Source organism: Ochotona curzoniae, unplaced genomic scaffold (assembly GCF_017591425.1).
Source record: "Ochotona curzoniae isolate NIBS_2020 unplaced genomic scaffold, NIBS_Ocur_1.0 scaffold_4701, whole genome shotgun sequence".
NCBI lineage: Eukaryota > Metazoa > Chordata > Mammalia > Lagomorpha > Ochotonidae > Ochotona > Ochotona curzoniae.
In genome coordinates, this window is record NW_024467122.1 from 42595165 (window position 1) to 42620139 (window position 24975).

General features: G+C 54.6%; 3 protein-coding genes across 3 annotated transcripts; 2 read left to right on the forward strand and 1 right to left on the reverse strand.

Moving 5' to 3' along the window:
* The first annotated feature begins 2648 nt into the window (after positions 1-2648).
* LPCAT4 (lysophosphatidylcholine acyltransferase 4) lies at positions 2649-10287 on the forward strand. Its single transcript, XM_040969562.1, has 14 exons — positions 2649-2867; positions 4032-4174; positions 4489-4709; positions 5081-5193; positions 5300-5360; positions 5634-5692; positions 5885-5919; positions 6340-6394; positions 6499-6581; positions 6836-6961; positions 7319-7451; positions 9037-9135; positions 9440-9596; positions 9881-10287. Exons 1-14 carry the CDS (start codon positions 2754-2756, stop codon positions 10054-10056), a joined length of 1575 nt encoding a protein of 524 aa, XP_040825496.1. The 5' UTR covers positions 2649-2753; the 3' UTR covers positions 10057-10287.
* Positions 10288-11519: 1232 nt separating this feature from the next.
* Positions 11520-20641, reverse strand: NUTM1 (NUT midline carcinoma family member 1). Its single transcript, XM_040968435.1, has 7 exons — positions 20626-20641; positions 18068-18770; positions 15994-16122; positions 14802-14935; positions 14094-14386; positions 13749-13865; positions 11520-13436 (listed from the first exon to the last, which is right to left on the reverse strand). Exons 1-7 carry the CDS (start codon positions 20639-20641, stop codon positions 11520-11522), a joined length of 3309 nt encoding a protein of 1102 aa, XP_040824369.1.
* Positions 20642-22226: 1585 nt separating this feature from the next.
* Positions 22227-22740, forward strand: NOP10 (NOP10 ribonucleoprotein). Its single transcript, XM_040969017.1, has 2 exons — positions 22227-22380; positions 22507-22740. The coding sequence occupies exons 1-2, from the start codon at positions 22327-22329 to the stop codon at positions 22645-22647; spliced, it is 195 nt and encodes a 64-aa protein (XP_040824951.1). The 5' UTR covers positions 22227-22326; the 3' UTR covers positions 22648-22740.
* The last annotated feature ends 2235 nt before the right edge of the window (positions 22741-24975 follow it).

The following is a 24975-nucleotide window of genomic DNA, read 5'->3' on the forward strand; positions in this document are numbered from 1 at the left end:
AGCAGGAAGAGTGAGTGTGCTGAGCTGCTCATCACTGGCATAGAAGGTGATGGGGCTGGCGTGGTGTATGCAGCTTGGCAGTTGGCATTCCTCAGCTCCCTGCCCCTCACTGCCCATCTGCCCACTTGTATCACTAGGAGGCAGCAGGCAATACCTCAAGTACTTCAGTCCCTGTCAGCCACATGGCTCAACAGGATTGGGTTCCAAACTCTTGGCTTCCGCTTGGCATAGCCCTAGCTGTGTCAGGGATTTGATGAATAAACCAGTGAATGGAAAAATCTGTGTCCTTGTCTGCCTTTCAAAGAAAATAAAGGGTTTTGGGCCCAGCGGCGTGGCCTAGCAGCTAAAGTCCTCGCCTTGAACGCACCAGGATCCCACATGGGCACTGGTCTAATCCCGGCAGCTCCCTGCTTCCCATCCAGCTCCCTGCCTGTGTCCTGGGAAAGCAGTTGAGGACGGCCCAAAGCTTTGGGACACTGCACCCACGTGGGAGACCCAGAAGAGGTTCCTGGTTTCTGGCTTCAGATTGGCACAGCATTGGCCATTGCGGTCACTTGGGGAATGAATCATCGGATGGAAGATCTTCCTATCTCTCCTCCTCTATGTTTATCTGACTTTATAGTAAAAATAAATAAATCTTAAAAAAAATAAAGAAAGTAAAAGGTTTTTTTAATTCCAAAGAAATTGCTTTTTAAAAAATGAAACAAAACTAGAGTCTGAGTGGGCACTGTGGCATAGTGTGTAAAGCCACCACCTACACCAGCATTTCATATGATTCCAGTCTCCCTCCACTCCCCACTAATGCATCTGGGAAAGAAGTAGGGGATGGCACAAGTCCTTGAGCCCCTGCACGCACAGGGAAGACACGGAAGGAGCTCCTGGCTCCTGGCTTTGGACTGGCCCAGCTCCGGCCATTGCAATCATTTGGGAATTGAACTAGTAGATGAAGATCTCTCTCCAGCTCTTCCTCACTCTATAACTTTGCCTTTCAAATAAACAAACAAATCTTTTTAAAAATCAAAACTAGAGTCTGAGAACCATGTGTGATTTGTGTGGGGACCTCCATGTTACAAAAATATCCCATTCTAAATATATATGTATTTAAAAAATCCATTCAGCTTGGGAAAAAATATCCCAGTTCTGTTCCCAGGTCTCAAAGGAAGTGTGTGACCTTGCATCTCACTCACCCCGAGCTCACAGCTTTCCCAGAAGCAGATGGACCCAGAGCTCGGCTTCCAGAAGCCAGTGGACACAAACACCCTCAGTGGCAGGAATGGGCCTCCTTCTCCCACACTTGCTTCCTTCAGTTCCCCTAGCTGCCACTCCTTGGCACAAAGCAAGCTTGTTACCCAAGAAAGCTGAGAACAGCAGTAGGTCCTCATCTTCTCCTAAGAAAAGAATTTCAAGGGTGAGCCAGAGATGGGCAGCAGGCGGCAACCCAACCAAGAGTAAGAAAATAAGTATGCCTGGCCGGCCAGGCGGGCACCTCCGCGAACAACAGAGCATTCAGGCTGGTCTTTAGACTGTGCGCCCACAATGCCTGCTTCTCCCTCTCTCTCTCTCCTCTGGGAGATCCCTGGGCGCAGAATGTGCGAAATTCCTCCCCAGGTTTATCAGCACAGTGTTACTGGCCCAAATAGCTCTCCCTTGGCACAGGGCTGAGAAGATCCCCAAGAGGAGTCCCCAGAGGCAGGCTGGGACCCACTCACAAGGCGAGGGGCCTCCCAGGACTTTTGATGCGTAGATTCTGGCTGCTCCCAAGGCCTGTTTCTCCTTTGTTCTTCGGCACCTCACACACACCTTTAGGCCAGTCAGTGCCTGCTTGTAACCCTAACAGGTTGTAGGCAGTTTCTGTCCATGAGCCATGGAGCTTGTAGGTCTTCGTCGGTCGCACGTTATTTATGTTTTATTGTATGAACACCGGTGACGGATCTCAAAGTCCACCCCCAATCCCTTGATCCCTGTTCTCACCTCAGCCTGAAAACCAGGAAGCTGAAAAGAGCTTGAGGGGCGGGGGGGGGGCCGTTGAGTGACGGCCAGCCACATACTCCCTCACCGTCGGACCCGCTCCCAGGGGGACCCTAATGGTCAGTTCTCAAACCAACGACCACTGGCTCGGCGCAGGGCAGGCGGCCGGGGAAGACGACACTGGCAGGCGCCACGCGGGCCGTCAGGGGGCGCCGACGCCGCGAGGCTGCGCGCCATGGCGTCGCCCCGACCTGGAAGCCCGGGTGGCCGGCCTCCCAGGAGGGGCGGCGGCCCCAAAGCATCCGACTTTCCGTACAGCCGCGGGCCTGGGCGCGGGACGCACAGCCACCGCTCGGTTCCCTCCTGGCCGACAGGCCCCCCTCCGAGCCCGCCGTGACCTCGCCGCCCCGCCGAGGCCCTCGGGGCGCCCTCAGCTCCGCGCGCATCTCGCGGCCCGAGCGGGAGACGTGCTCCAAGAGGGACGTTCGCAGGCCCTCCCCTCCAAGGGCCACCACGGCCTCGGCGGAACAATGGTCGTAGGGGCTGCGGGCACGGCGAGCCGCACCGAGGAGCGGGATGCCGGAGCGCTGCAAGCCCCGCCCCGTCGGCCGGCGCCCTGACAACGCGGGCGGGCCGGGCCGCGCCGCCGGCTCCCCGCCCCTCGGCGGCCAGCGCCAGGCGGGGCCCGGGCCAGAGCGCCGCCGCTGCCGCAGGAGCAGCCGCTGCTCTGCAGAGCGGGGCCGGGGGCCGGGGTCGGGGCCCCCTGCCGCCCACCTCCTCCCGCCATGAGTCAGGGAAGTGCGGGCGACTGGGCTCCTGTCGATGCCACCCCCGAGCCCCCAACGCCCCCCAACCCCTTCGTGCACGAGTTACATCTCTCCCGGCTCCAGAGGGTTAAGGTAAGGCGTGGGCAGGGGGCGTCGGGAGGACTTGAGGGCCGAGGAAGACGGGGCCGTTTAGAGCCCTTGCCAAAGGATGGAGTTTGGGGATCCGGGAAGGGGGTGGTTGCGCTGCTCGCGCAGTGGGCGCCCAAAGGTGCGCACGTGGGGGTGGCTGAAGGTGTGAGCAGGAGCCCCTGGAGGGGGACGCGATGGATCAGCTCGTAGGTGCGGAAGATTCGAGTAGATAAGGATGGAGGATTATAGGGGACCCCCTAGGGAATGCGGGCTACATCCTGCGAAGCTGAAGGACTAGGATGGAGGCTCGGGGAAGCCGGGGTAGGGCGGGGGCGGGTGCACGGCCTCTCCGGGCTCTGGCTCGGAGAGAGGACGGTACTGGACCCGAGGTGTGCATCCCCGTGCCCTTCCATCATCCCCTCTTCCTGTCCCCTCCCGCGCTCCCACCCCCTGCACTGCAGCACCTCCCGGTGGGGGCAGGGATGCTCGAAAGGGGGTTGGCTACAGGAAGTGGAGGTGGTGTTGGGGAGGGAGTGTTCAAGGTGCCTGCTGTCATCACCTCCCCTGAGGCGGGCTCTAGGGGCTAGGTCTGTTTACCTGCTGTTTCCCTGGGAGCGGAGGCAGCATCTGGAGTTACCCTGGCTTATGGCAATCCCTGGTGGGGTGGCTCGAGCGCTTCACCGACACCCTCCCCCTTTTCCTCATCTCCAACCCCCAGTACTTCGGAATGGCTATTGGGCAGTGCTAGGACTGACCAAGGCCGCAGCCCTCTGCCTTGCAGGCCCAAAGTGGAAAGAGTCGTGCACCTGGTTTCTCTTGGAGATAGGAGCTATTTATGGAAAGGGATGTGGGGGAGGAGGGCCTGTCTCCAGCCGATTCCACATCAAACCCAGGGCTAGGCGCTCTCACACTGCTTTTCTCATGGATGTTCTTAGTTACAGTTTATGCATTCGCCTTTATAGGCGGGATCGTTACCCTCTTGCCCTCATTGATGTTTTCATTTCACTTGGATCCCTGCCACCTCTCCTGTTCCCATACCACTCATCACCTGCAGGGGATGATGGCTCTCTGCTCCTGGGTCCTTCCTTGTGCGAGAGTGGGGTCCCTGGGGTCGGGTGGAGCATCGTCTCCCAGCTCTGCAGTGGCATTCTCTCCCACCCTCCGCAGTTCTGCCTCCTGGGGGCACTGCTGGCCCCCATCCGAGTGTTTCTGGCCTTCATCGTCCTCTTTCTCCTCTGGCCCTTTGCCTGGCTGCAAGTAGCTGGTCTCACGGAGGAGCAGCTTCAAGAGCCAATCACGGGATGGAGGAAGTAAGTGGGGGTGGGGGGCCGGTTCCAGAGACCCCTTTTTTGTTTTTCTTATTGCTCCCCCTTTGAGAGGAAGATGGGGGAGGGTTTGGAAGCCAGCCTGCCCAGCCTGGGTAGGTGAGATGAGTCAGCCAGCTCCAACCAGGTATCCAGGACCTCTCCTCTGAGCGATGTGACCTGAACCTGTCCCAGAGGGGCCACCGCCCCCAGTCCAGTGACCAAAAATATCCATGTGGGCAAAAGAGGGATACCCAATTCTGCTGGCTGGGTGAGGGCCAGCACACCCCCTCCACTGTCACCCCGCCTCACTCTGGCAGGACTGTGTGCCACAACGGGGTGCTGGGCCTGAGCCGCCTCCTCTTCTTCCTACTGGGCTTCCTCCGGATTCGTGTTCGGGGCCAGCGGGCCTCCCGCCTTCAAGCCCCAGTCCTTGTTGCTGCCCCCCATTCCACTTTCTTTGACCCCATTGTCCTGCTGCCCTGTGACCTGCCCAAGGTCGTGTCCAGAGCTGAGAACCTCTCTGTGCCTGTCATCGGAGGTAAGAGAGTTGGTGGGGGAGAGGGGGCAGGCAGGGTGACAGTTGCAGGCAAAGAAAAGGGAAAAGGCAGCAGCTGAGATGCATGTGAAAGGGAGAGGGGACAAGTTTTCCGAAGAGATACGGAATGTTGCACAGTGAAATGTAAACCTCCCCCACTTACACGCCAGGCTCCCAGTGCAGGGGCCCACTGAGCAGATGTTGGGGGCAGCCCTGCTCACTTCTCTAGAAGGACAACAGGGGTTGTCCCCCAGGGCATAGCAGTAGCTGGGAACCCTCTCTTGTGAGGAACAGAAGGTTATGTGTGTCCATACCCTCCCTCCGCAATCCATGGGAACCCTGTGACTCCTCCCCATATCTTTTCCCAACCCCAGCCCTCCTTCGATTCAACCAAGCCATCCTAGTCTCCCGCCATGACCCAGCTTCCCGGCGTAGAGTGGTGGAGGAGGTCCGAAGGCGTGCCACCTCAGGAGGCAAGTGGCCCCAGGTGGGTAAGGGTCTTCCGACCTCCCCCGCAGACGCCATCCTCTCCTCCGCCTCCACCCTCCTCACCTCTTGCTGCCTCTTTGGGGTTTTTTTTTTTTGCCTCCCAGGTGCTCTTCTTTCCTGAGGGCACCTGTTCCAACAAGAAGGCTTTGCTTAAGTTCAAACCAGGTAAATGGAAGGGAAGTGGGTGGTAGGGCAGTGGGCAAACGGAGGCACAGATGTGGGGATTCCTGGCAAACCCACAGGGTAGGGAGGGTTGGGAGAGGAAGGACACGGGAGCTGCTAGCTAAGGCTGACAAGGCCAGGAGTTTCAGAGAAAATGACTGAACACCACAGCGCCAGGTCTCACTCGAGAACTGTCCCGGCCCCCTGCACTTGGTGCCTCTGACTGTGTCCATGCGCTAACCTCTGCCTTGGGGGTGGGCTGGGACTGGGATTTAGGAGCCTTCATCGCAGGGGTTCCTGTGCAGCCCGTCCTCATCCGCTATCCCAACAGTCTGGTGAGTCTCGGTCCAAGAAGAAATGGCAGGGGGAGGCAGGGGTGCGTGGCCAACACGGGAACCAGTGAAAACTGTGACTGTTGGGTTGGGGAGGAGGTGGCACCGGAAGTGGGCTGGAGGCCTCTGCACAGTAAGGATTGGCCGACTCCACAAAAGGTGCACTCATCTGCCCCAACCTGTGCTTCTCCCCAGGACACCACCAGCTGGGCGTGGAGGGGCCCTGGCGTGTGAGTTCTGGGGTCCTTGGGACTAGGGATGACAGCAGGGTCTGTGAGAATTCCTAGCCCCTCCTCTTTCACTGGGAACTGTGCAGAAGGAGGCACCCCTTTCTTCTGTAGTCTCCCAGAGGAGCCCGACAGTGCTTTCAACAGTCCCACCCCCATCGTGGCTACTGTCACAGCAGCTCCTTTTTTTCCTCCCCAACGTCTCCTAAGGGCTCTCTCCCCTCGGTCAGCCACCACAAGATGCACTGCTTGCCGTTCCCCTAGCCAGCAGCTCGTCTCTGAGCCTTCACTTGCTCTGCCAGCTGCAGCTCCCCCCAGCTGGCTGTGTGACTAGGCATCTGCATGTGTAATGGGCGGGCAGAACTTTCCTACCCCTCTATGCTCCAGGCAGAGTGGTGAGCACCCTAATCTCTGTTCCCTTAGACTCAAAGTCCTGTGGCTCACAGCCTCACAGCCCTGCAGCATCGTGGATGTGGAGGTATTGGCCCCAGCCACTGTGGGCCGGGCGGGAGGAGCCTGGAAAAACAGGGTGGGAGGGGTCAACCCTCACTTTGATAAGAACTGCGTGTGTCTGTGCTTCAGTTCCTCCCTGTGTATCACCCCAGCCCGGAGGAGAGCAGGGACCCCACCCTCTATGCTAACAATGTCCAGAGGGTCATGGCACAGTGAGTATTGCACAAACTATTTCCTGGAGCTGATACCCAGGGTGGAGCAGTTACAAGAAGGGGACCGACAGGCGGAGTTCTGAGGCCGAGAAAGGGGAGTGAGCAAAGGGACACACTAACCAATGGTGAAATTCAGCAGGGGATAATTAAAGGGGTCTGACCTGTCTCCCTGGTCAACAGCAGGCTCAGCCGGAAGCCCTCAGCGGCTTCTCCTGTTTCCCCTCTCTTTCATCCCGGCCTGCTTCATCCCCTAGGGCCCTGGGCATTCCAGCCACCGAGTGTGAGTTCGTAGGGAGCTTGCCTGTGATTGTGGTGGGCCGGCTGAAGGTGGCATTGGAACCACAGCTCTGGGAGCTGGGAAGAGTGCTTCGCAAGGCTGGGTAAGTGGCCTTGAATAGGAGGGGACAAGCACCCCAGAAAAAAGCAGAGAAGTGGGAGGGAGAAAAGCATTTTATAAAGTAGAAAGATAGAAGGATTTTTAAAAGATAATGGAGTTAAAAACGGGGCGTGGGTGGAGAAACAGTGGGATGTGCAATAATGTAAGAGTGTAGCATGTGTAATAATGCAGGTGAGGAAGGCGTAAAGGACTTTCAAAGGACTGTGAGTTGAACCATCTCAGCAAAGCAAGATCAGAGCATGCGCGGGAAGCACTTTTGGGGCAGCCCAGGGTCCTGCTGCTGCACGGTGTGGCCAGAAGGAAACCGAGTGGCCCTTTGCCTCCAACAATCCCGTTGCAGGCTGTCCCCCGGCTGTGTGGACGCGGGGGCAGAGCCAGGCCGGAGCCGAATGATCAACCAGGAGGAGTTTGCCAGGCAGCTGCAGCTCTCTGACCCCCAGACGGTGGCTGGTGCCTTCCGCTATTTCCAGCAGGTAACTGAGCTAGAAGGCAGAGGGCAGAGCTGAAGGCTTGCTCTTCCACTGATACACGTGGGATGGAAGGACCATAATACCCTCGTGGCGTCATGGTCACATGGCCATCCCCTGGCTTCTACGCTGAGTATCGTAGCAGCTGTGGCTAGATGGGCATCTACTGAGAAACACTGGGAGAGTCACTGTTTTTTTAAGATATGTTCTTGGGTCTGGCACAGTAGCCTAGTGGCTAAAGTCCTTGCCTTGCATGCACCTGGGATCCCATATGGTTGCCAATTTGTATCCCAGCTGTTCCACTTCCCTTCTATCTCCTTGCTTGTGGCCTGGGAAAGCAATTGAGGATGGCCCAGAGCCTTGGAACCCTGCACCTGCATGGGAGACCCAGAAGAGGCTCCTGGTTTCAGATCTGCTCAGCTCTGGCCATTGCAGCCACTTGTGAAGCAAAATATATATATATATATATAATATATATAATATATATATATATTTTTTTTAACTGGAAAGGCAGATTTTAGAGAGAGGAGAAGAAGAAAGACAAAGATTCGGCATCTGCTGGTTCATTCCCCAAGTGCCTGCAACAGCCAGAGCTGAACAGATCTGATCTCTGGTCTCCCATGCGGGTGCAGGGTCCCAAGGCTTTGGGCCATCCTCGACTGCTTTCCAGGCCATAAGCAGGGAGCTGGATGGGAACTGGCTGGTACCCATATGGGATGCCAGCACTCTGAAGTGAAGGATTAGCCTGGACTCTGAGTCTTTTTTTTTTTAAGACTATTATGAGAAAAAAAATGAAGGAGACATCACCAAGCCTCAGTGTCCATAAGTCTCTGAATCCATTTTCAAGAGGCAAAGTTGGGAAACCCTATGGGGCTTTGGGTAAGGGCCTTTTTAAAAACCTGTAAGTTCTCTAGGTGATGCTTGATTTTCTAAAGCATCTTGGCGATCTGTTTCCCAGGAATTAAACAGGTTCTCCTTTCAGATTGCAAAGATAGAGAAGATTGTTAGCATCCATAAGGCCAGCCATGGTCTTCATCTTTCTGCTTTAAGAAGCAAACCGTGCTCCCCAACATGCTCTGAGGAAATAAGCAGTGCCACGCTTATTTAGATGGGGGGCTGATTCTCCTGCTTTCGCCCCTCACTTGCAGCAGAGCGGAACTTCAAACGCAAACGCCACGTGAGAGCTGGTGCAGCAGCCATCCCTCCTGGGTTCTTGTCAGCAGTGGGGCCAGTGGCCTCCTTCCAAGGGTGTTGGACCAGTTCTCCCACATGGGCTGAGTCAGAGAGAACCAGTTCATCCAGCTTGGGGACAGGAATGCCCCTTCTGGGCTGTGTCAGGAAGTTGGTGGTAACTTTGAGGCCTGTCTGAGGGATTCCCTGAACATTCCTGGAGATCCCCTCACGGGCAGCGGTAATGGTGATGGCATAGTCTGAGCAGGCCTGTGACCTCAGACAAGCGTCACGGTTTCTGAAGCACTGTCGGTTTGCGAAGCTAGGAAGAGCAGGCAGGGGCACTGCACCAGTCCCTGCCAAGAAGAGGCAGGGAGATGCCCTGCCCCCTACATTGCCCTCATTTCCCTCCTACTCACAGGATGCCCAGGGTTTGGTGGACTTCCGAGATGTGGCACTGGCACTGGCAGCTCTGGATGGGGGCAGGAGCCTGGAGGAGCTGACTCGCCTGGCATTTGAGGTACTGGATGGGGGGAGGTACCTGGTGATTGTTCATCCCACCCCATGAGACTGGCTGGTGGGTTATGTCCGGTAGCTTATGGAGAGGAGGTGTTTGGCATCCTGCCCAATACCACAGCACTGCAACTGCAGAGCCCCAGTGTCTCCATGCTGAGAGCCCGACAGGAAGAGGGCAGGAGCAAGGAAGTTTGCCATCAGGCAGGACCTTGGCATGGCACTTCTGGAAGGGAAGGAGCAGACCTGCTGGGCAGCTGGAAGCGACAGCATCAGGACAGAATTTGACTTGCCTTCCTTTCTTTTCCAAGCTGTTTGCTGAAGAGCAGGCAGAGGGGCCCGGCCGCCTGCTGTACCAAGATGGCTTCAGCACCATCCTGCACCTGCTACTGGGTTCACCCCGCCCTGCTGCCACGACTTTGCATGCTGAGCTATGCCGGGCAGGACCCAGCCAAGGCTTATCCCTCTGTGAGTCATGGTGCCCCGGGCCCTGCACAGGCACTCAGGTGCATTACTGGTACTGAGGCTTGAAGAAGAAAGCCCTGGGCCAGGCGGGAAGGAGGGGTAGTGTCCCAGGCCTGAGAACCTTGTAGAGGCTATGGCTAGGAGGAACCAGCAGGAGAGGAAGAAACGACCCAAACCTTGGACTGACAAGTTAGATCTGAGGATGGGGGGATGTGTTCATTCTAAGAAAATCACAGGTGTGCCCTCCTCAGGCCCTCATTCTTAGGTCTTTTTGCTTATTTGTCCAGGTCAGTTCCAGAACTTCTCCCTCCACGACCCACTCTATGGAAAGCTCTTCAGCACTTACCTGCGGCCCCCACACACCCCTCGAGGCCCCTCCCAGATGCAAAATGCCTCGTCCCCTGGCAGCCCCAGTGCTCTGGCCAACGGCACTGTACAGGCGCCCAAGCAGAAGGGCGACTGAGCACCTCAGCCCCAGCCCCACCCCCGCGGCTTGAATCCGGCCCCACAGACTCAGGGCAGCGCCAGGAGCCTACCCCATGCCTCAACCCCATCTCTGCTCCTTTTTGAGTTTCATTGTTGATGTTTGTTTGTTTAAGTTGATTTTGATTTTTGTTTTGGTTTTTTTTGTAAGAAACTATTTTATATATAAATATAAATCTATATCTATATCTATTAAAAAAAAAACGAAGCTCAGTCACATTGATGGTATCATAGTTGGGATAAATAGTTGCAGGATACCCTTGGAAGATGCACAAGTTTCCAAAGGTCAGACCCGTTAGCCACGGTTGTAAAGGCAGATTTACAGATAGAAGGAGAGAAAAATCTTCTGCTAGTTCACTCCCAAGTGACCTCAACAGCCAAAACAGCCGATCAGGAACCAGGAGCTTCTGGGTCTCCCGCGCAGGTGCAGGATGGCTCTGGGCCATCCATCCTCCATGGCTTTCCCAGGCCACAAGCAGGGAGCTGGAAGAGAAGTAGAGCAGCTGGGACTTGAACCGGCACCGTAAGGGAGACCCTGGTGCTTGCAAGGCGAAGATTTAGCCACTAGGGTATTGCTCCAGGCCCCTCCTTAGCACAAATTTTTAAAACAAATTTTTCTCATTCCCTGATTGGTCAGGACTCCCTCCTATACAGAAGTCATCCCCTGCAAGAGACTTCATGTCTCCCTCTCATGTTGGCATCTCCTGCCTCATGAACCTCTTTCAACCCTTCCATACTATTCCCTCTTGCTTTGTCTCACAAGAGATTAAAAAACAGCTTTAATACCGTCCTGCCTGAAAGAATCCCATTGAGGCTTGATGCAAATACAGCCTCCTGGCTGGTGGGACCAACTACATAGGATGGCCTCCCTGCCTGCCAGGAGAAAACAAAGCCCCGGAGAGGGGCTATATCTGGACACAATTACAAGAAGTTAGTTAGATTTAGAGAATTAGATTTCTTATCCTAGTGAGACAGCATGAAAAAGAAAAAAGCATATTTTCCATCGACAGACTTAAAGGCAGAGTAAGGCAGATCAGCCTTCTGAGGCCAGATCCAGGCTTGGGAAGAGGCAGCGAGTTCAGTGGTCTCGGGAGATGCCAGACCCCTGTTTGGGGACCCAAGAGCCAGTGAGTCGCCAGGTAAGGCTGGAGGCAAGGCAGGGTGTCCACCGCTACTTCCATGCTTCACACGGCGAAGACGCTCTTCGCAAAGAAAAGCACATTGAGGCTATCTTACAACAGCAAAAAAGATATTTATTTTTCTTGTTGCCACACAACTGTTTCCATAAGTACCATCCCAGTCACTTCTGAACAAAGGAACCACCTGCTCGCCACTTCCACTGGAACAACAAAATCACACTGGGCAGAGGCTGGTTGCCCCTCTACCTGCAGGCTCCAGCTGTGAGCGCTGGCAGGCAGGGCGGGATGGTCCTGCTGCTACTCCCTACTGGCTGCGGCGGCGCTTCTTCCTCCTGCCCGTGACAAAACCGTCACGCCGCCTCTTACGCGGCTGTGACGCTGGAACTACTCCCAAGGCTGAGGGTTCCTCCCCAGAGGCCCCAAGATGTGTGTCTGAGCAGGCTCTCTTTTCAGTAGGGGCTGAACCTCCAACCAGAACTCGCTTGCCAGACTTGGCAGCTGAATAGACGGGCTTCCCAAGGCCTTTAGCCTCTGCCGAGGGAGGTGCACGTGCTTTCTGGACGCCCTGACCTCCTGAGGTGGGCTGAGGGCTGAGCTCAGGGACCCTGGGCTCTAAGCTAAGTTTACAGGCCAGAAGGTTGGCAAAGTGAGTAAGTTCTTCATCTTCCTCATCCAGTTCCTTCCTCTGCTGCCTCCTCTTCTCTTTCTTCTTTCCTCTGGCCCCGTGTGAGCTGTGTTTTTGACTAACAGGAGGGGCAGCTGGGTGTCCCCACTTGGGGGCAGTGCCTGCGAGGCCCTGGGGAGATGTGACGTTGGAAGCCTCAGCTGCGTGAAGCTCTGGATTCTCTTGCAAAGGAGCAAGATCTTCCCTGCCCTCTCCTTGGGCTTCTTTAAGGATGACACATGGGGGGCAGGTAGCTTTACTGAGCCCCTGCTGGAGGCCACAGTCACTTCTAATATCTAGTTTGTCGACCTGGTCTGTGGTGTCTAGCAGGTCCCCTGTCACTTGGCAGGCCCTGGGGAGGGAGGCCTCCGGGGTCTCCAAAGGGAAGCCGTCTGGGCCTGCAGGCACCGAAGACCCCAGGCTGGAGACAAGAGCTGTGCTGGCCAGCAGTGGGGAGCAACCTTCAGGCCAGCAGCCACTGGGATCCTTAAGGGCCTCAGGGCTTTGTGCTTTGTCCTCTTCGGACCTCACAGCTGGGCTCTTGGCCTGCCGCAGGGGTCCTGGGGTGTTGCAGTCATTTTCCTTCTCTAAGGCAGGGGTGGCATCTGTGCCTCCACAGGGATCAGCAGCGTTGCCCATATCCCCTGGTGCTGTGCTCTCGGAGCCTAGGGCCTGGCTGCTTCCCAGGAGCTCAGGTATACATGCCCCATCCTGCAAGCTCTGTATGACCTCTTCAATTTGTAAGGGCAACTCCAGGCTTATGTTGTCCATGTCACTATTCAGCCACAGGTCTAGGCTAAAGGGGGCCCTGTCACCAGCCCTCACCACTGTTGGGGAATGGTTTTGATTGTGCCCTGGAACCACAAGAGGACTTGGGTCAGCTCCCCACCTGACTGTGGAAGAGCTCCCCTGGGACACTTCTGGAAGCTTCTTCCCTTGAGCAAGCACTCCAAGGGCCCCCATCTGTCCTTCCTGCAGCTCCCCCACCTGCTTTTCTGATCCGGGCTCAGGCAGAGGAGCCAGCTCTGTGGATCCAACATCAAAACCAAGAGCTCTCTCAGGCTGGGGTCCTTCCTGCCAACAACCAGGCAGAGCCTCTGAGGTCTTATTGGCCATCAAGCCATACCCAGGCCTCCCAGCACTTCCCACGTGGTCACCCGGATGTGCAGAGAGCTGATTCCCAACCCCTCCAGACCCTTCTCTCTCTGTGCCCAGGGGTGCCTGAACTCCCCTCGGAGCTGCAAGTTGCAACTGCAGGTCCCAGCTGCTGGAGGACAGCGGAGTGGTCCCATCCCTGCGCACCCCCCTTGGTTCCTCAAGGGCTTGCTTCTGCCCACCATGCACCTCTCTCGCCCGCTTTCCTGCAGCAGCAGCAGCAGCCTTCCCAAGACGGACAGCACCCCCAACCCCCCGAGGCCCAGGTGAGGGCCGCTGCCGCCCACCCACATCTTCCTCCTCATCAGAAACAGAAGCACTGGAGTCTGATTGAGCACCACTGCTACTTGGAAACGCCTCCCCATCCTCCTCTTCCAAGGCCAGGATTCGCTTCTGAACCAGCTGGAAGAGAAGAGACAAATCAGCTCTGCCCGTGGCTGCAAGATGGGTAGCCATGTGCGTGGTGGGAGCTGCTTTTTTAGGGCAAGGCAGGAGAGGAAGTGGTTTGAGTGATGATACCTGACCTTTTTGTGCCTTATCCTCATGCTTTGAGCCCTGCCACTCTCCTCTCCTGTTTGTTATAGCCCCCTGCCTTGTTGGTCTGCACCCGGAGCCCAAGCTGTTTGTATCTAGCCACAGCACCCGGGACCATGTGGCATTAGACGAGATCATGCTCTCTCCTCGCTCTAATGCTGCCTGTCTCCCAGGCTTTACCTGTGAGAGAGTGAGCTGTTCCTCCTCTTCCAGCTCCTCCAGCAAGGCCAGGGGATCCCTCTGTTGTTCCGGGGATAACAGATCCTCCAGGAATTGAGGGTTAATGACGGCTTCCACCTGGGGCAAAGAGAGAAAGGTGATGTGTCTGACAGGATTTAACCTGCATGTTTATACCCCTCTTCCACCACCAGGATGGTTATAATCCAGCCAGCAGCTACACACATTCACTTAGTTTCAGGATGAAGCCAAATTCTTACCACCTCTCACAGAATCTCAGATCCTTGGTTCCCCACGGTGTCTACCCCCCCGGATCTGTTGGAAATGAGCTGTTCAAACCCAGCGTACCTGGGAGACAAACACCTCCTGAGAACACAGGTCATCGATATAGCTCAAGAAGTCAGAATCTGGATCCTCCCCTGGCCCTTCCTGCCGCTCCTCTTCCTGTTCCCAGGTTCCACTGGACTCCCCAGGATCATATGTCGGGTGACTCCCCAGTAGCCCTTCCATGATGTCAATATATTCTTTCACAGCTTCTGGGGGGATCTCCTTGGGTGCCTCAGGAGCCGAAGGCTTCTGGGGTTTACGCTGCCGCCGCCGGGGTGCCCGAGCCTTAGAGGTGGTCTTCTTGGGAACGTATACTGAGGGAAGAAATGGCAAGCAGAACAGGAAGTGACACGCGAGCCTTGGCCTCTGCTTCCCAGCTCTAAGGACAGCAGTCTGGGTACAGGATAACTGAGTGCAGCCAGCCGAGGGAGAAGACTGAAAAGCCAGAGAGTCCACGCAGCACTATAGGAGGAATCTCGGAACTCCCTTAGCCAGCCCCCATTTCTAAGCACTTACATCTAGATGAGAATAGTTAACGTGGCCATGATCAATACCTAATTCAGGACAGGGAACCATGGAACCCAGCTTGCTAGGGGGTGTTTTGTTTGGAGCACCAAATGCCAGCCCCTGCCGGGAAGCTGACAAAAGCCAGGGCCATGCCATCCCTAATCTGACTGGCTCCTGTGCAGCCTGTAGTCCACAGCTTCTGCTGGGCTTGGGTAGCCTTACCTGGCTGCTGGCAAACCTCAGGGGCCGGGGGCCCTGGGAGATCACATGTCAGAGGGGCTGCAGGAGGCAGGCTCTGGGCCTCATTCAGCAGCTGTGTGTTCTGCATCTGCTCTTCAGCCTCAAACTCCATGAATCTGCAGAAGGTGAGGAAGCAACAAGCCATGCTGAGATCAGTCCCGTCAGGAACCCAGACACAGGGCAACAGTCACACATGGTGAGGAAGTGCCCCGGTTGAGACAAAGTCCCGCCTAGCTCTGCCACCCAGGGGGTAGTTGCTCACAAGTGGCCCAATAATAGTTCCAGGGAAATCTCATGAAGTCACCCCTTCATACTTGCAGTCATCGCTGAGGAAACTCATTCAGGAGATGGATGATCTAGAATGACCCAGAAGCTTGTAAACTCTAGGACACAACCATGGCTGCCATGTCTATTCCGTAGTTGTCCCATCCAACTAAAGACTGCACACAGCAGTACTTAATACAGGCATGCTGAACTCAGACACACAACAACCAGCAGGGATATCCCCTAAGCAGGCCCCTCTCCTCCAGGCCTCATCTGTACCTGCCTACCACCATAAAGAATGGCTCAATGTTTGAGCCAGGACCTGGGTTGCAATTCCAAGCAATGTCCTCCGGGAGGCAGTGCTGAGACCTGGAAGTCTGGAGGCTGAGAACTGGCAGGGTTAACCTAGGAAGCCTGAGCTGACCCAGAAGACTTGGGGAAGAACGTGGAAGGTGGGCTTGGAGGAAAGGGTTCGTTTTGCTATTCTTACAGCCAAAGAACTGAGGATCATCCTGGAGAAATAGGGGCTAAGCACCAAGGTGACCACCCTGGCCTTCCCTGACCAGTCCCTTCCTAGGATGAGTGAGTGGGAAAGGAGCTTCTATGCCAAAGGGGAGATGGTCCTGAGTTCTGGATTCACAGCCACTTGCCACCTGACCATTGAGAAAAGAAAACACCCTCCCTGGTAGGGTTGACCTCCCATCCTACCCTAAAGCCTGCAGGGTCTGGAGAAAGGGGAGCTTGCAAGAGTAGAGAAGATAGAAAAACAATGACAGGTGATGAGAGCAGGGCGATCCAGCAGACCCTAGCCTAGTCTGCGTACCCTGTCCTCACATCCCTTTAATCACCTGACTGCCCCTGCAGCTTGGCCACACTGCCCCCCTTAGGTGAAAGGGTTCATTGGACTCACTTTTCTGCCATCTCATAAAAGATCATCCGGTCAAAGTTGCTGGTGCGCTCCCACTCCTGTACAGCCCTGGGCAGTCCCTCCTCCAAGGTCATAGTGGGCTTCAGCCGGGCCAGGGAACGAAGCACTGGGCTAAAACCCCCCATTAGGTCAGTCTCAGTCCCATGCTAAAAGTAAGCCTCCCACCCTTGCATCCACCTGCCCCGCAACCTACCACACGCGCACCCCTACCCCACATCACGCCCAGCCTGTTTCCAAGGCTGTCCTGTCCCTCTAAGGGGGAGACTTCAGCCTTTCCCCCATTCATTCACCTTCCTCTGTTCCTTGTGCAAAATCAGATTCCTCTTCCCACCTTTTAAAATCAACCACACTAACCATCCCCTAACTCCCACAGTGCTGTTCCTCAGCTAAACATTAAGAAGAAAAGACTTGTCCTTTAAGCCATAAAATAGGCTTAAGCATGCTTGGAGTCTTGCATTAAAATAATAATAAAGCATTCCCTAAATCACAAGGGTCTCTAAAGGCTTTGTGGCGTTTGTCAGTTTTTCAGCATCTTTGTCTCTAGAACACCAAACACCAATGCTACATACCGACTTCTGGAAGACTCCCGAGTCCTTTTCATGCAGAGAAACTCAGGAGTCTAAAGTCAGACCCTCTGCCCCACCCCCGAACTTCCCTTTGATGTGTAACATTGCGCATGAAAATCACCTGCGGAAGCTTGTTATTAACATGACCTGCAGCACCCTGAGACCCCAGCACCCTGAGACCCCAGCACCCTGAGACCCCAGCACCGTGCACAGAAGCTGAACTATTCTCTGTAGGAGCCCCTACTTTGAACCCCGAGGGTTGAGAGCAGGAATGTGCGAGGACCAACAGTTAAGGGACACCAACCCAACCTTAACAGCCCAGCCCAGAGAGAGGGCGGAGCTGCAGTAAGATGCCCCCTCTCTAGGAACTCAAGGAGGCCTGTCTGTCCCTGTGCTCCAGGGACAGGGCGGCCGTGGCAGTGAGAGGTAGGGGGCAGGGAACTGTTGAGTGCCATCCCTGGGGGAGAGCAGCATTTAGTTGTTTTTTTAATTCAATAAAATGTGTTAATGTGTTATCCAAAGGCTTACATAAACCATTGAGGCTCCAGTGCCTGTTGCAGGGGAGCAAGATGGTCTGGGTGGGAAAGCAGGAAAATTCCCAGAAGATTAATTACTGCTTGATAAATATAATGAGCAGTCAATGACCTCATGCTCTTTAGCTAAGTGGACATTCACTCTTCAGCAAGGACTCTGGGCCTTGGATGAATCCTATTTCTCTTGCAGATTGCCTTTAATTAATCATACAAGTGACCATTTAACAAAGCAGTCCCTCAGCCAGGCACTGTGCATGGGAGTGATTTTCAAAAAACTCAAGGAGAATGTGTATTAAGAAAAAAATCAGTAGATTTAAAAAAAAAAATCCTGCTGCATTCCATTTTTTTCAACAAGCTTCTGGAAGTACCCTCCGGGAATCAGGTCATCAGTCTCCCGGCGACCCTTTAAGGGTTGTATAATCAATTGATCCCTCTTTTAAGAAAATGGAAACTGAGAATGTCCAATGTCTTGCCTGGGATCGCACATCTGCCGGACAGAGCCTGGGTTTTTGAACAGTCAGCTTGACCTTCTTCCCTGTTCTATTCCGGAACAAAACGGGGATGAGAAAAGAAGGGGCACAGCACACAGAGTCCTGGGCTTGACCAGGATGGGCCAGAAGCTGGCTCTAACAGCAGAGGACGACCCTGGCGCTTGAAGCCAGGACCCAAGTTCCAATTAGTGCTGTTTGCTTGAGGATGGAAGGCCTCCTAGAGCTTTAGCCTGAGGAGGTTGGCCTGGGCTGCTGGGGTTCTGGGGTCACTGAGAGGAGACAGCTGAAATTCACCAGGAAGTGGTCAAAGAGGCTGATCCTTATCATTTTCTATTGTTGCTGTTTTCAGCACCTCTATTGCCCTTGAGACCTGCCTCAAATCCTTCTAAACAGCTTTGACTCCAGCCTTGAAGTCCCTGATATTTACCAGCCCTAGGACCCTTCATCAGCGATCACACCCACTTACATCAGAAAGCAGGAAAGAGCTTCAGTGTCAGGACTTTGGGATAAGTGCCTCCCTGCCAAGGCTTTATAGCGCTGCCAGCGACGGAAGTTTTCATAAACGCCCTTGGAAGTATAGGAGAGGGCACCCAGCGGGGGCTTCGATCTGGCCAGAGCAGGCTCTCCTTCCCCAGCTGCCCCTTGGGACCCCAGCCAAGCCTTTTCCAGGGGTACCATGGGTGCCAGATGGGCAGCTGCTGGGGGAGCCTGAGGAGGAAGGGCTGGGGATCCCTCCTGGCTCAGAGCAGCAGCCTTGGCGGGCAGAATGGTCTGCACAGCAGAGGCTTTGACCAAGTGAGGAGCTACGGGGCCCCAGCAGGGGGTGCCTGCAGCAATCCAGTTGAAGGCGGTGGGAGTGAGGACCAAGCTGTGAGCTTGAGAAGACTCAGCTGCTCCTCCTTCTGTCTTGACTGTGAGTGTGACCTTACCAGCCCCCGCTCCAGGGGGGCCAGGTCCCCCCTCCCCCATCATCAACACGGGGCCTGGGAAAGCAGAGAGCAGGTGTGGATTTCCTGGAGAGAATGCTGAAGGCACAGGGGGCTGTGGAGGTGGGTCCCAGGGTGGTGGGTCCGGGGGGCCAGGAGTGGGTGAGGGAAAGGGAAGTGCAGTGAAAGGAGACAGGGCAGCACCAGGTGTCATGGCCATATCCGGTCCCGGTAATGGAGATGCTGTTGAGACAAACAGAAGGAGGGAATGCAGCAGAAGGAAAGGGATGGGAAGACAGGGCACCTGCACTAGCAGCAGAGAGGGCCTGTGCTAGTGGAGCTGCCCCCTTGTCAGCCAGACCCTGCACCCGTGTGGGTCTGACCCTGCCAACCCCACAGGCTGTCCCGCAAAGACAACAGCCCACAGCTGCCTGGGAGCAGTAAGGCAGCCAGCCCAGGCAGGCATGTGGCCCCTCTCCAGGGACCCACCCAGCCCATCAGAAGCAGGTGGTTTCAAGATTAGGCACCCACGTCCGGCTCTTTTTCCTGCTGGCATCTTAGAGACCTCCTTCCTTTGTTACTTCGCCTAAAACAACCAGGAAAGCTGCAGTGGATGAAGCCCTGTCCCCTGACACTCCGCCCACATGCACCCTCCTACTCCCACCCATTCCAAACACAACTCAGAACCCACACACTCTGCCCTGGGATCTTCTGTGGTCCCTACCACCGCTCACGGAAGAGCGGTTCCCAGGAACGGGTATGTGGATTAGAGGTTTGATTCCCAGATAACCAGATAGAGACCCAGAAATGACCAGAGAAGGGACATCTCCAGAGCTTTAAACCACCCTGCACATGTCCAGGTCTGTATGAGGTCCTTTTGCTGGGTGTTCCTAACATCTGAGAGACACAAGACGCTGGGTCAGAGTGAGGAAGGGACCTGAGTGGGGAACAGCCCCTCCTGCAGAGCAGCCTTGTAGTTTCCCGAAGACAGGGGCTACCCACACAACCATATACTTTGTTCATCAGAGCCTGGGCCTCCCAGGACTTTTAACAACAGCTGTAGAAGTGAATTTCAGGGTGCACCCCTCCCCCGTCTCACAAAGATTACTCCTCCAACTAAGAATGTCCAGCTTTGCTGCCTGACCTGCTGAGAGAGTCATGGAAGACACCACAGTCAGAAGCTGTGCACAACAAGAGGCAGGGAAACTATTTTAGGGAAGCCACAGCTCTCATCCCAGGGATGAGCCACCTCCTCCCCTCCCAGATGAGTCATGAAAAGCCGGGGGCAGAGACAGGTGTTTGGCCTAAGGGTTAAGACATCTGCATCCCCCACGGAGTGATTCCAGCTTCCTGCTCCAGCAGTCCCAGCTCTGCAGCAGTGATGGCTCAGGTTAGAGGAGGATCTAGAAGAGTCCTAGCTCTCAGCTTTGCTTGCAGTACGCAGCTGCTATGGGCATTTGGGGACTCGGCTGGTGAATAAAAATCTCTGCCTCTCAAAGAAAAACCGTTCCTACACAGAAAGAGGAGCCATCTCAGAGGCAGGAAGGAACGGAGAGGCTCTGTGCAAAGCCTCTGCCAGTCCTATTTTCAGCAGGACATCTCTCTACATCAGCTAATTCCACTCATGGGCTTTCAAGGCATCCCCCTGCTCTGCCCTCCACCTGCCACTACCACTCTCCCTTCCCCCTGGCATGACCAAAGAGGTGCCACCCAACACAGTTCTCCAGGAACAAAACCCCAGTTCCCTAAAGACAACACAGACATTGGGGCCTTCCCCAGGAACCCTTTCTGTACCACTCCTACACTTATGCCTCTGCCCCTGTGGCAAAGTCATCTCTCCAGAAAACCAAGTTGCAACTGCCATCCATTCTCTAGACTCAGGTGGTTTCCTCTAAGATGCCAGGATCCACCCTCTTCCTTAACCCAGCTCCCTACCCCTCCTCAAGGGGCGGGTGCCTTTGGTAGGGTCTCACATCTTTTAAGTCAGCCCAAAAAGTTTGTGTCCAACGGGAAGTGTCCAATTTGAACGCCCAAGCAGGAGAGCAGTTGTGGGTGGCCGTAGGGCAGTGGGACCCCTCCCTGCCACCTGCAGACTTACTTTCATCTGAGGCCATTCTCTCAGACTGAGCACTAGGGGTGGCTGTCTAGCAGTCCCTGCTCTCCGGGGGGACCCAGAGAGTAACCCACAGGCATCCAAGGAGGGGAGTGTGAGGATTGTATCAAAACAGAACCAGAATGCAGGGCTCCAGGCATTCTGCAGGGGGGAGGGGAGAAGAGCTGGGGAGCAGGGGCGGGGGAGGGGAGGTGTTCTAGTCAGCAGGCAATCCAGGGACTCCAGGGACCCAGAGCATGGCAGCACTGCGGATGTGTACTCCTTTACAGCGCCTGTGAACTCTTCCTCAGATTCCAAACACTGACCCCGCGGTTTTCCCTTTCAGTACCCTCTGCTTCAATTTTCCACCAGCATACCTAGTTTTGCGCCCTTTGTTCTCCACCAGTTTTGTTAACTGACTTGCCATGAGTAGCTGGTGATAGACCCTTGACTTGAATCGGTGATGACTCTATTTTCTAAACTAAATCCAGAGCACAGTGTAATCTACCTAGATAACTTAAGGGCCAAAGAAATAAAATTATTGCGCTGAAGAAATGTCTCAGATACCCGAGGTGCTCAGTACACACAGCATTTCCTTGGAAAGTGGGTCCCCAGCGCCCCTCAGATTATTCTGCTGAAGGCCTCATTATTTTTTCTTAAAAAAGAAAAAACTTCCAGAAAGTTCCTTTTTGTTAAACTATTTTGTTTTAAAAGTTTCAAGTAGGGTATACATTAACGTTTTCCAAAAGCCAAGTTGTGCAAAACAGACTGTACGGCAACACGTTTCCACCCCTTTCCTAGCAGCCTCATTCCCTATGCTGCAGGAGACTCACGGCGTTTCTTCTAATTATTGCAGAGGTATCTGGATCAACTACAAGCAAGCACAAACTACGTTCTTAAATAAACAGTTTCTAGGTCTTTCTCCTTACAAAATTAACATACGTTCGAATGCTTTGGACATTACCAATAACGCCGCGAGGGTCACGTCTTTAGAGTGCTAGGAGAATGTCTACGTTCTTTTACAAATTTTAAAAATTGCTGGACCACACACATCTTACGCTAGTACAAGCTACTTACCGCTCTTAAGAACGAGCGCTGAAATTGCGCTGAATTTCCGTCCGCTAGGACATACTGCGCCCGTCTCATAAGACAACTTTAGGTTGTTTGTTCTACGGAATATGGAATACCCGTCATGCACTTTTTACCGCCAAGAATTTGAAATGGGGCGGAGGAACCAGATATAAAAAGTGGGGTGGTTAGAAAACCTTGTTTCTTCTCTGAGGTAAAGGGACGCCCCATCTGCCGGCCCTCGTTTCTGTGGGCCCTGGAGAACCACTTGAGGGGCTCTGGAGGTAGTTGTGGGTCCTAATATCAAGACAGGAGTGGGTACATCAGGGTGCAGCCTACAGTGGTTCATCCCTACTCCCCTGCAGCGTTTAGCACTGCCTGGCACACGGTGGGCACCTTCACGTGTCCTCCAACGGCCCCCAGGCCAGAGCTGTGCAACTGTGTTACAAGTGGCGTCCCAGGCCCAGCCCCTGCCCCAGCGCGCTCCCTTCTGGCCGCGGGAGGAGGAAACGAGGACTACATTTCCCAGCATGCCTCACACAGACGTCAGGCTCCCGCCGGAAGGAAGCGGAGGAGCGCACGCGACGCGGCCGGCGGAGGAGCTGGGGAGAGCTTCGAAGCATCCAGAACCCGGTGGTCATGTTTCTGCAGTATTATCTCAACGAGGATGGAGAGCGCGTGTATACGCTCAAGGTGAGAAGAGGCGAGGCTGGGGAGTGTGTGTGTGGGGGAGGTGGAGCGATTGGGGCGGGTCCCCCGGAAGAGGATCCCGGTCCCGTCGCGGGGGTGCTGAGTTCGGTTTCTCTCTTCCTCGAGCAGAAGTTTGACCCTCTGGGACAGCAGACCTGCTCAGCCCATCCTGCTCGCTTCTCCCCCGACGACAAGTACTCGCGCCACCGCATCACCATCAAGAAGCGCTTCAAGGTGCTCATGACCCAGCAGCCGCGGCCTGTGCTCTGAGGGCTCCCCGAGACCATGTGTCCTCCACCTCCCGCAGCTCCTCCCGGACTCTGTGCAAAATAAATAAAACCAATGCCCCCATCTCCTCCCTGAGCCGTGAAGCCTTCTTCGGAGTTCGGTCTCTGTCTTGGTCTCTGATCATGCTAGTGTGAGACTAGCATGGTAGCATCCGCCCCAAAGAAAGCTGGTGGAATCCTGTCGGATTGTGAGTGAAGTGGGAAATGAGAGGTCTCGCTTGGTGTGTGTGTTGGAGGAAAGCATAGTAGTCGGTTTTTGTTTGAAGGGTTGGTGGGAGACCTTGCAGCCGCTGGTTCGCTCCTCCCTGTGGTGACACGGGCTCCTGATGGGTGTCCCAGGTGGGTGGCAGGGGTCAGGCACCTGGACCGCCCTCCCCTGCTCCCCCAGACACAGGAGCGGGAAGCTAGATAAGAAGTGGAGCAGCCCTTTTGTTTCTAAAGCCAGGAGGAAGGGATTATGGGGAAGAGGTTGAGTTTCTTCCACGACCATCAGCGTTTGCTGAGAAATACCTCTTGGCACAAGTAACTGGTCTTCCTTGGGAAAATGGCTCGTACCATGGAATGAAGTCGGGACACAGCTGCTCTTTGAGTAGCTTTGGTAAAGTCACTTAACCTGATTAGTCCTCCCAATTTCTCATTTGTCTCCCATCTGTTTAAGTAATACTATTTATATAACATGAAGTGGAATTATAGTATGTCCAACCTTGTGAATCAAATGGGTTTATGCATATTCATTACTCCTCTAGAAATATTCCCAGACTTAAAATTCACATAGGAACTTAAGTTGTTTTTCATACTACTGTTAGGGCTTTTTTTTTCTAAGATTTATTTTATTTTTATTGGAAAGGCGGATATACAGAGAGGAGAGACAGAGAGGAAGATCCTCCGTCCGATGATTCACTCTCCAGGTGGCCGCAACGGCCAGAGCTGTGCCTATCTGAAGCCAGGAGCCTCTTCCGGGTCTCCACGCAGGTGCAGGGTCCCAAAGCTTTGGGCCATCCTCGACTACCTTCCCAGGCCACAAGCAGGGAGCTGGATGGGAAGCGAGCTGCAGGAATTAGAACCGGCGCCCATATGGGATCCTGGGCGTGCGAGGCGAGGACCTTAACCACTGCGCCATCGCGCCGGGCCCTGTTACAGCTTTTTTAAGAACTACTTTTATTTGGAAAGTAGGTTTACAGTAAGAAGGGACAGAATGAGATTTTTTTCAAGATTTGTTTATTTTTATTGCAAAGTCAGATATACAGAGAGGAGGAGAGACAGAGAGGAAGATCTTCTGTCTCATGATTCACTCACCAAGTGACTATTGCAACGGCCAGTGCTGCACCGATCCGAAGCCGGGGACCAGGAACTGCTTCTGGGTCTCCCACACGGGCACAGGGTCCCAAAGCTTTGCGCTGTCCTCGACTGCTGTCCCAGGCCACAAGCAAGGAGCTGGATGGGAAGTGGAGCTGCCGGGATTAGAACCGGCACCCATGTAGGATTCTGGCGAGTTCAAGGCAAAGACTTTAGCTGCTAGGCCACTGCGCCGGATCCAGAATGAGATCTGCTAGTTCATTCTCCAAATGGCCACAATGGCCAGAGCTGAGCCAATCTGAAGGCAGGAGCTTCTTCTGGGTCTCCTGTGTGGGTGCAGGGTCTAAAAGCTTGAGCTGCTTTGCAAGGCCATAAGCAAGGAGCTGGATGGGAACTGGAGTAGCTGGAACTAGAACCAATGCCCATATTGGATACTGGCACCTTCAGGTGGAGGATTAGCCTGTTAAATCACCATACTGATCCCCAGGGTTTTGTTGATTTTTCAATGTTTACTTTTTGACAGGGCAACAGAGAGAAAGGTCTTTCATCCACTGGTTTGTTCCCCAGATACCCACAACCTGTGCTGAGCTGAGCTGAGCTGAGGTCAGAAGCCCTGATGTATGTAAGAGCCCAATCACTTGGCGTCATCATCTGCCTCCCAGTATAATCGGCAGGAAACTAGATCTGTAGTGGAGTAGCAGGATTCCAGCCTACTCTCAGATTTAGGTTTTGGGTCCCAGTAGCTTAACTCACTGTACCCCAAACCAAACCTGGGAGAAAGACTGATTTTAGGGAAAGAAGCAGAGACAGAAAAATCTTCCATCCACTGGTTCACTTCCCAAGTGTCTGCAAGAGCTGGAGCTCTGGAGCTGAGCTGATCCGAAGCCAGGAGCCAGGAGCTTCTTCCATGTCTACCATCTGGTGCAGGGTCCCAAGGCTTTGGGCCATCCTTGACTGCCCTCCCAGGCCGCAGGCAGGTAGCTGGATGGGAAGAGGAGTAGCCAGGACAGGAACT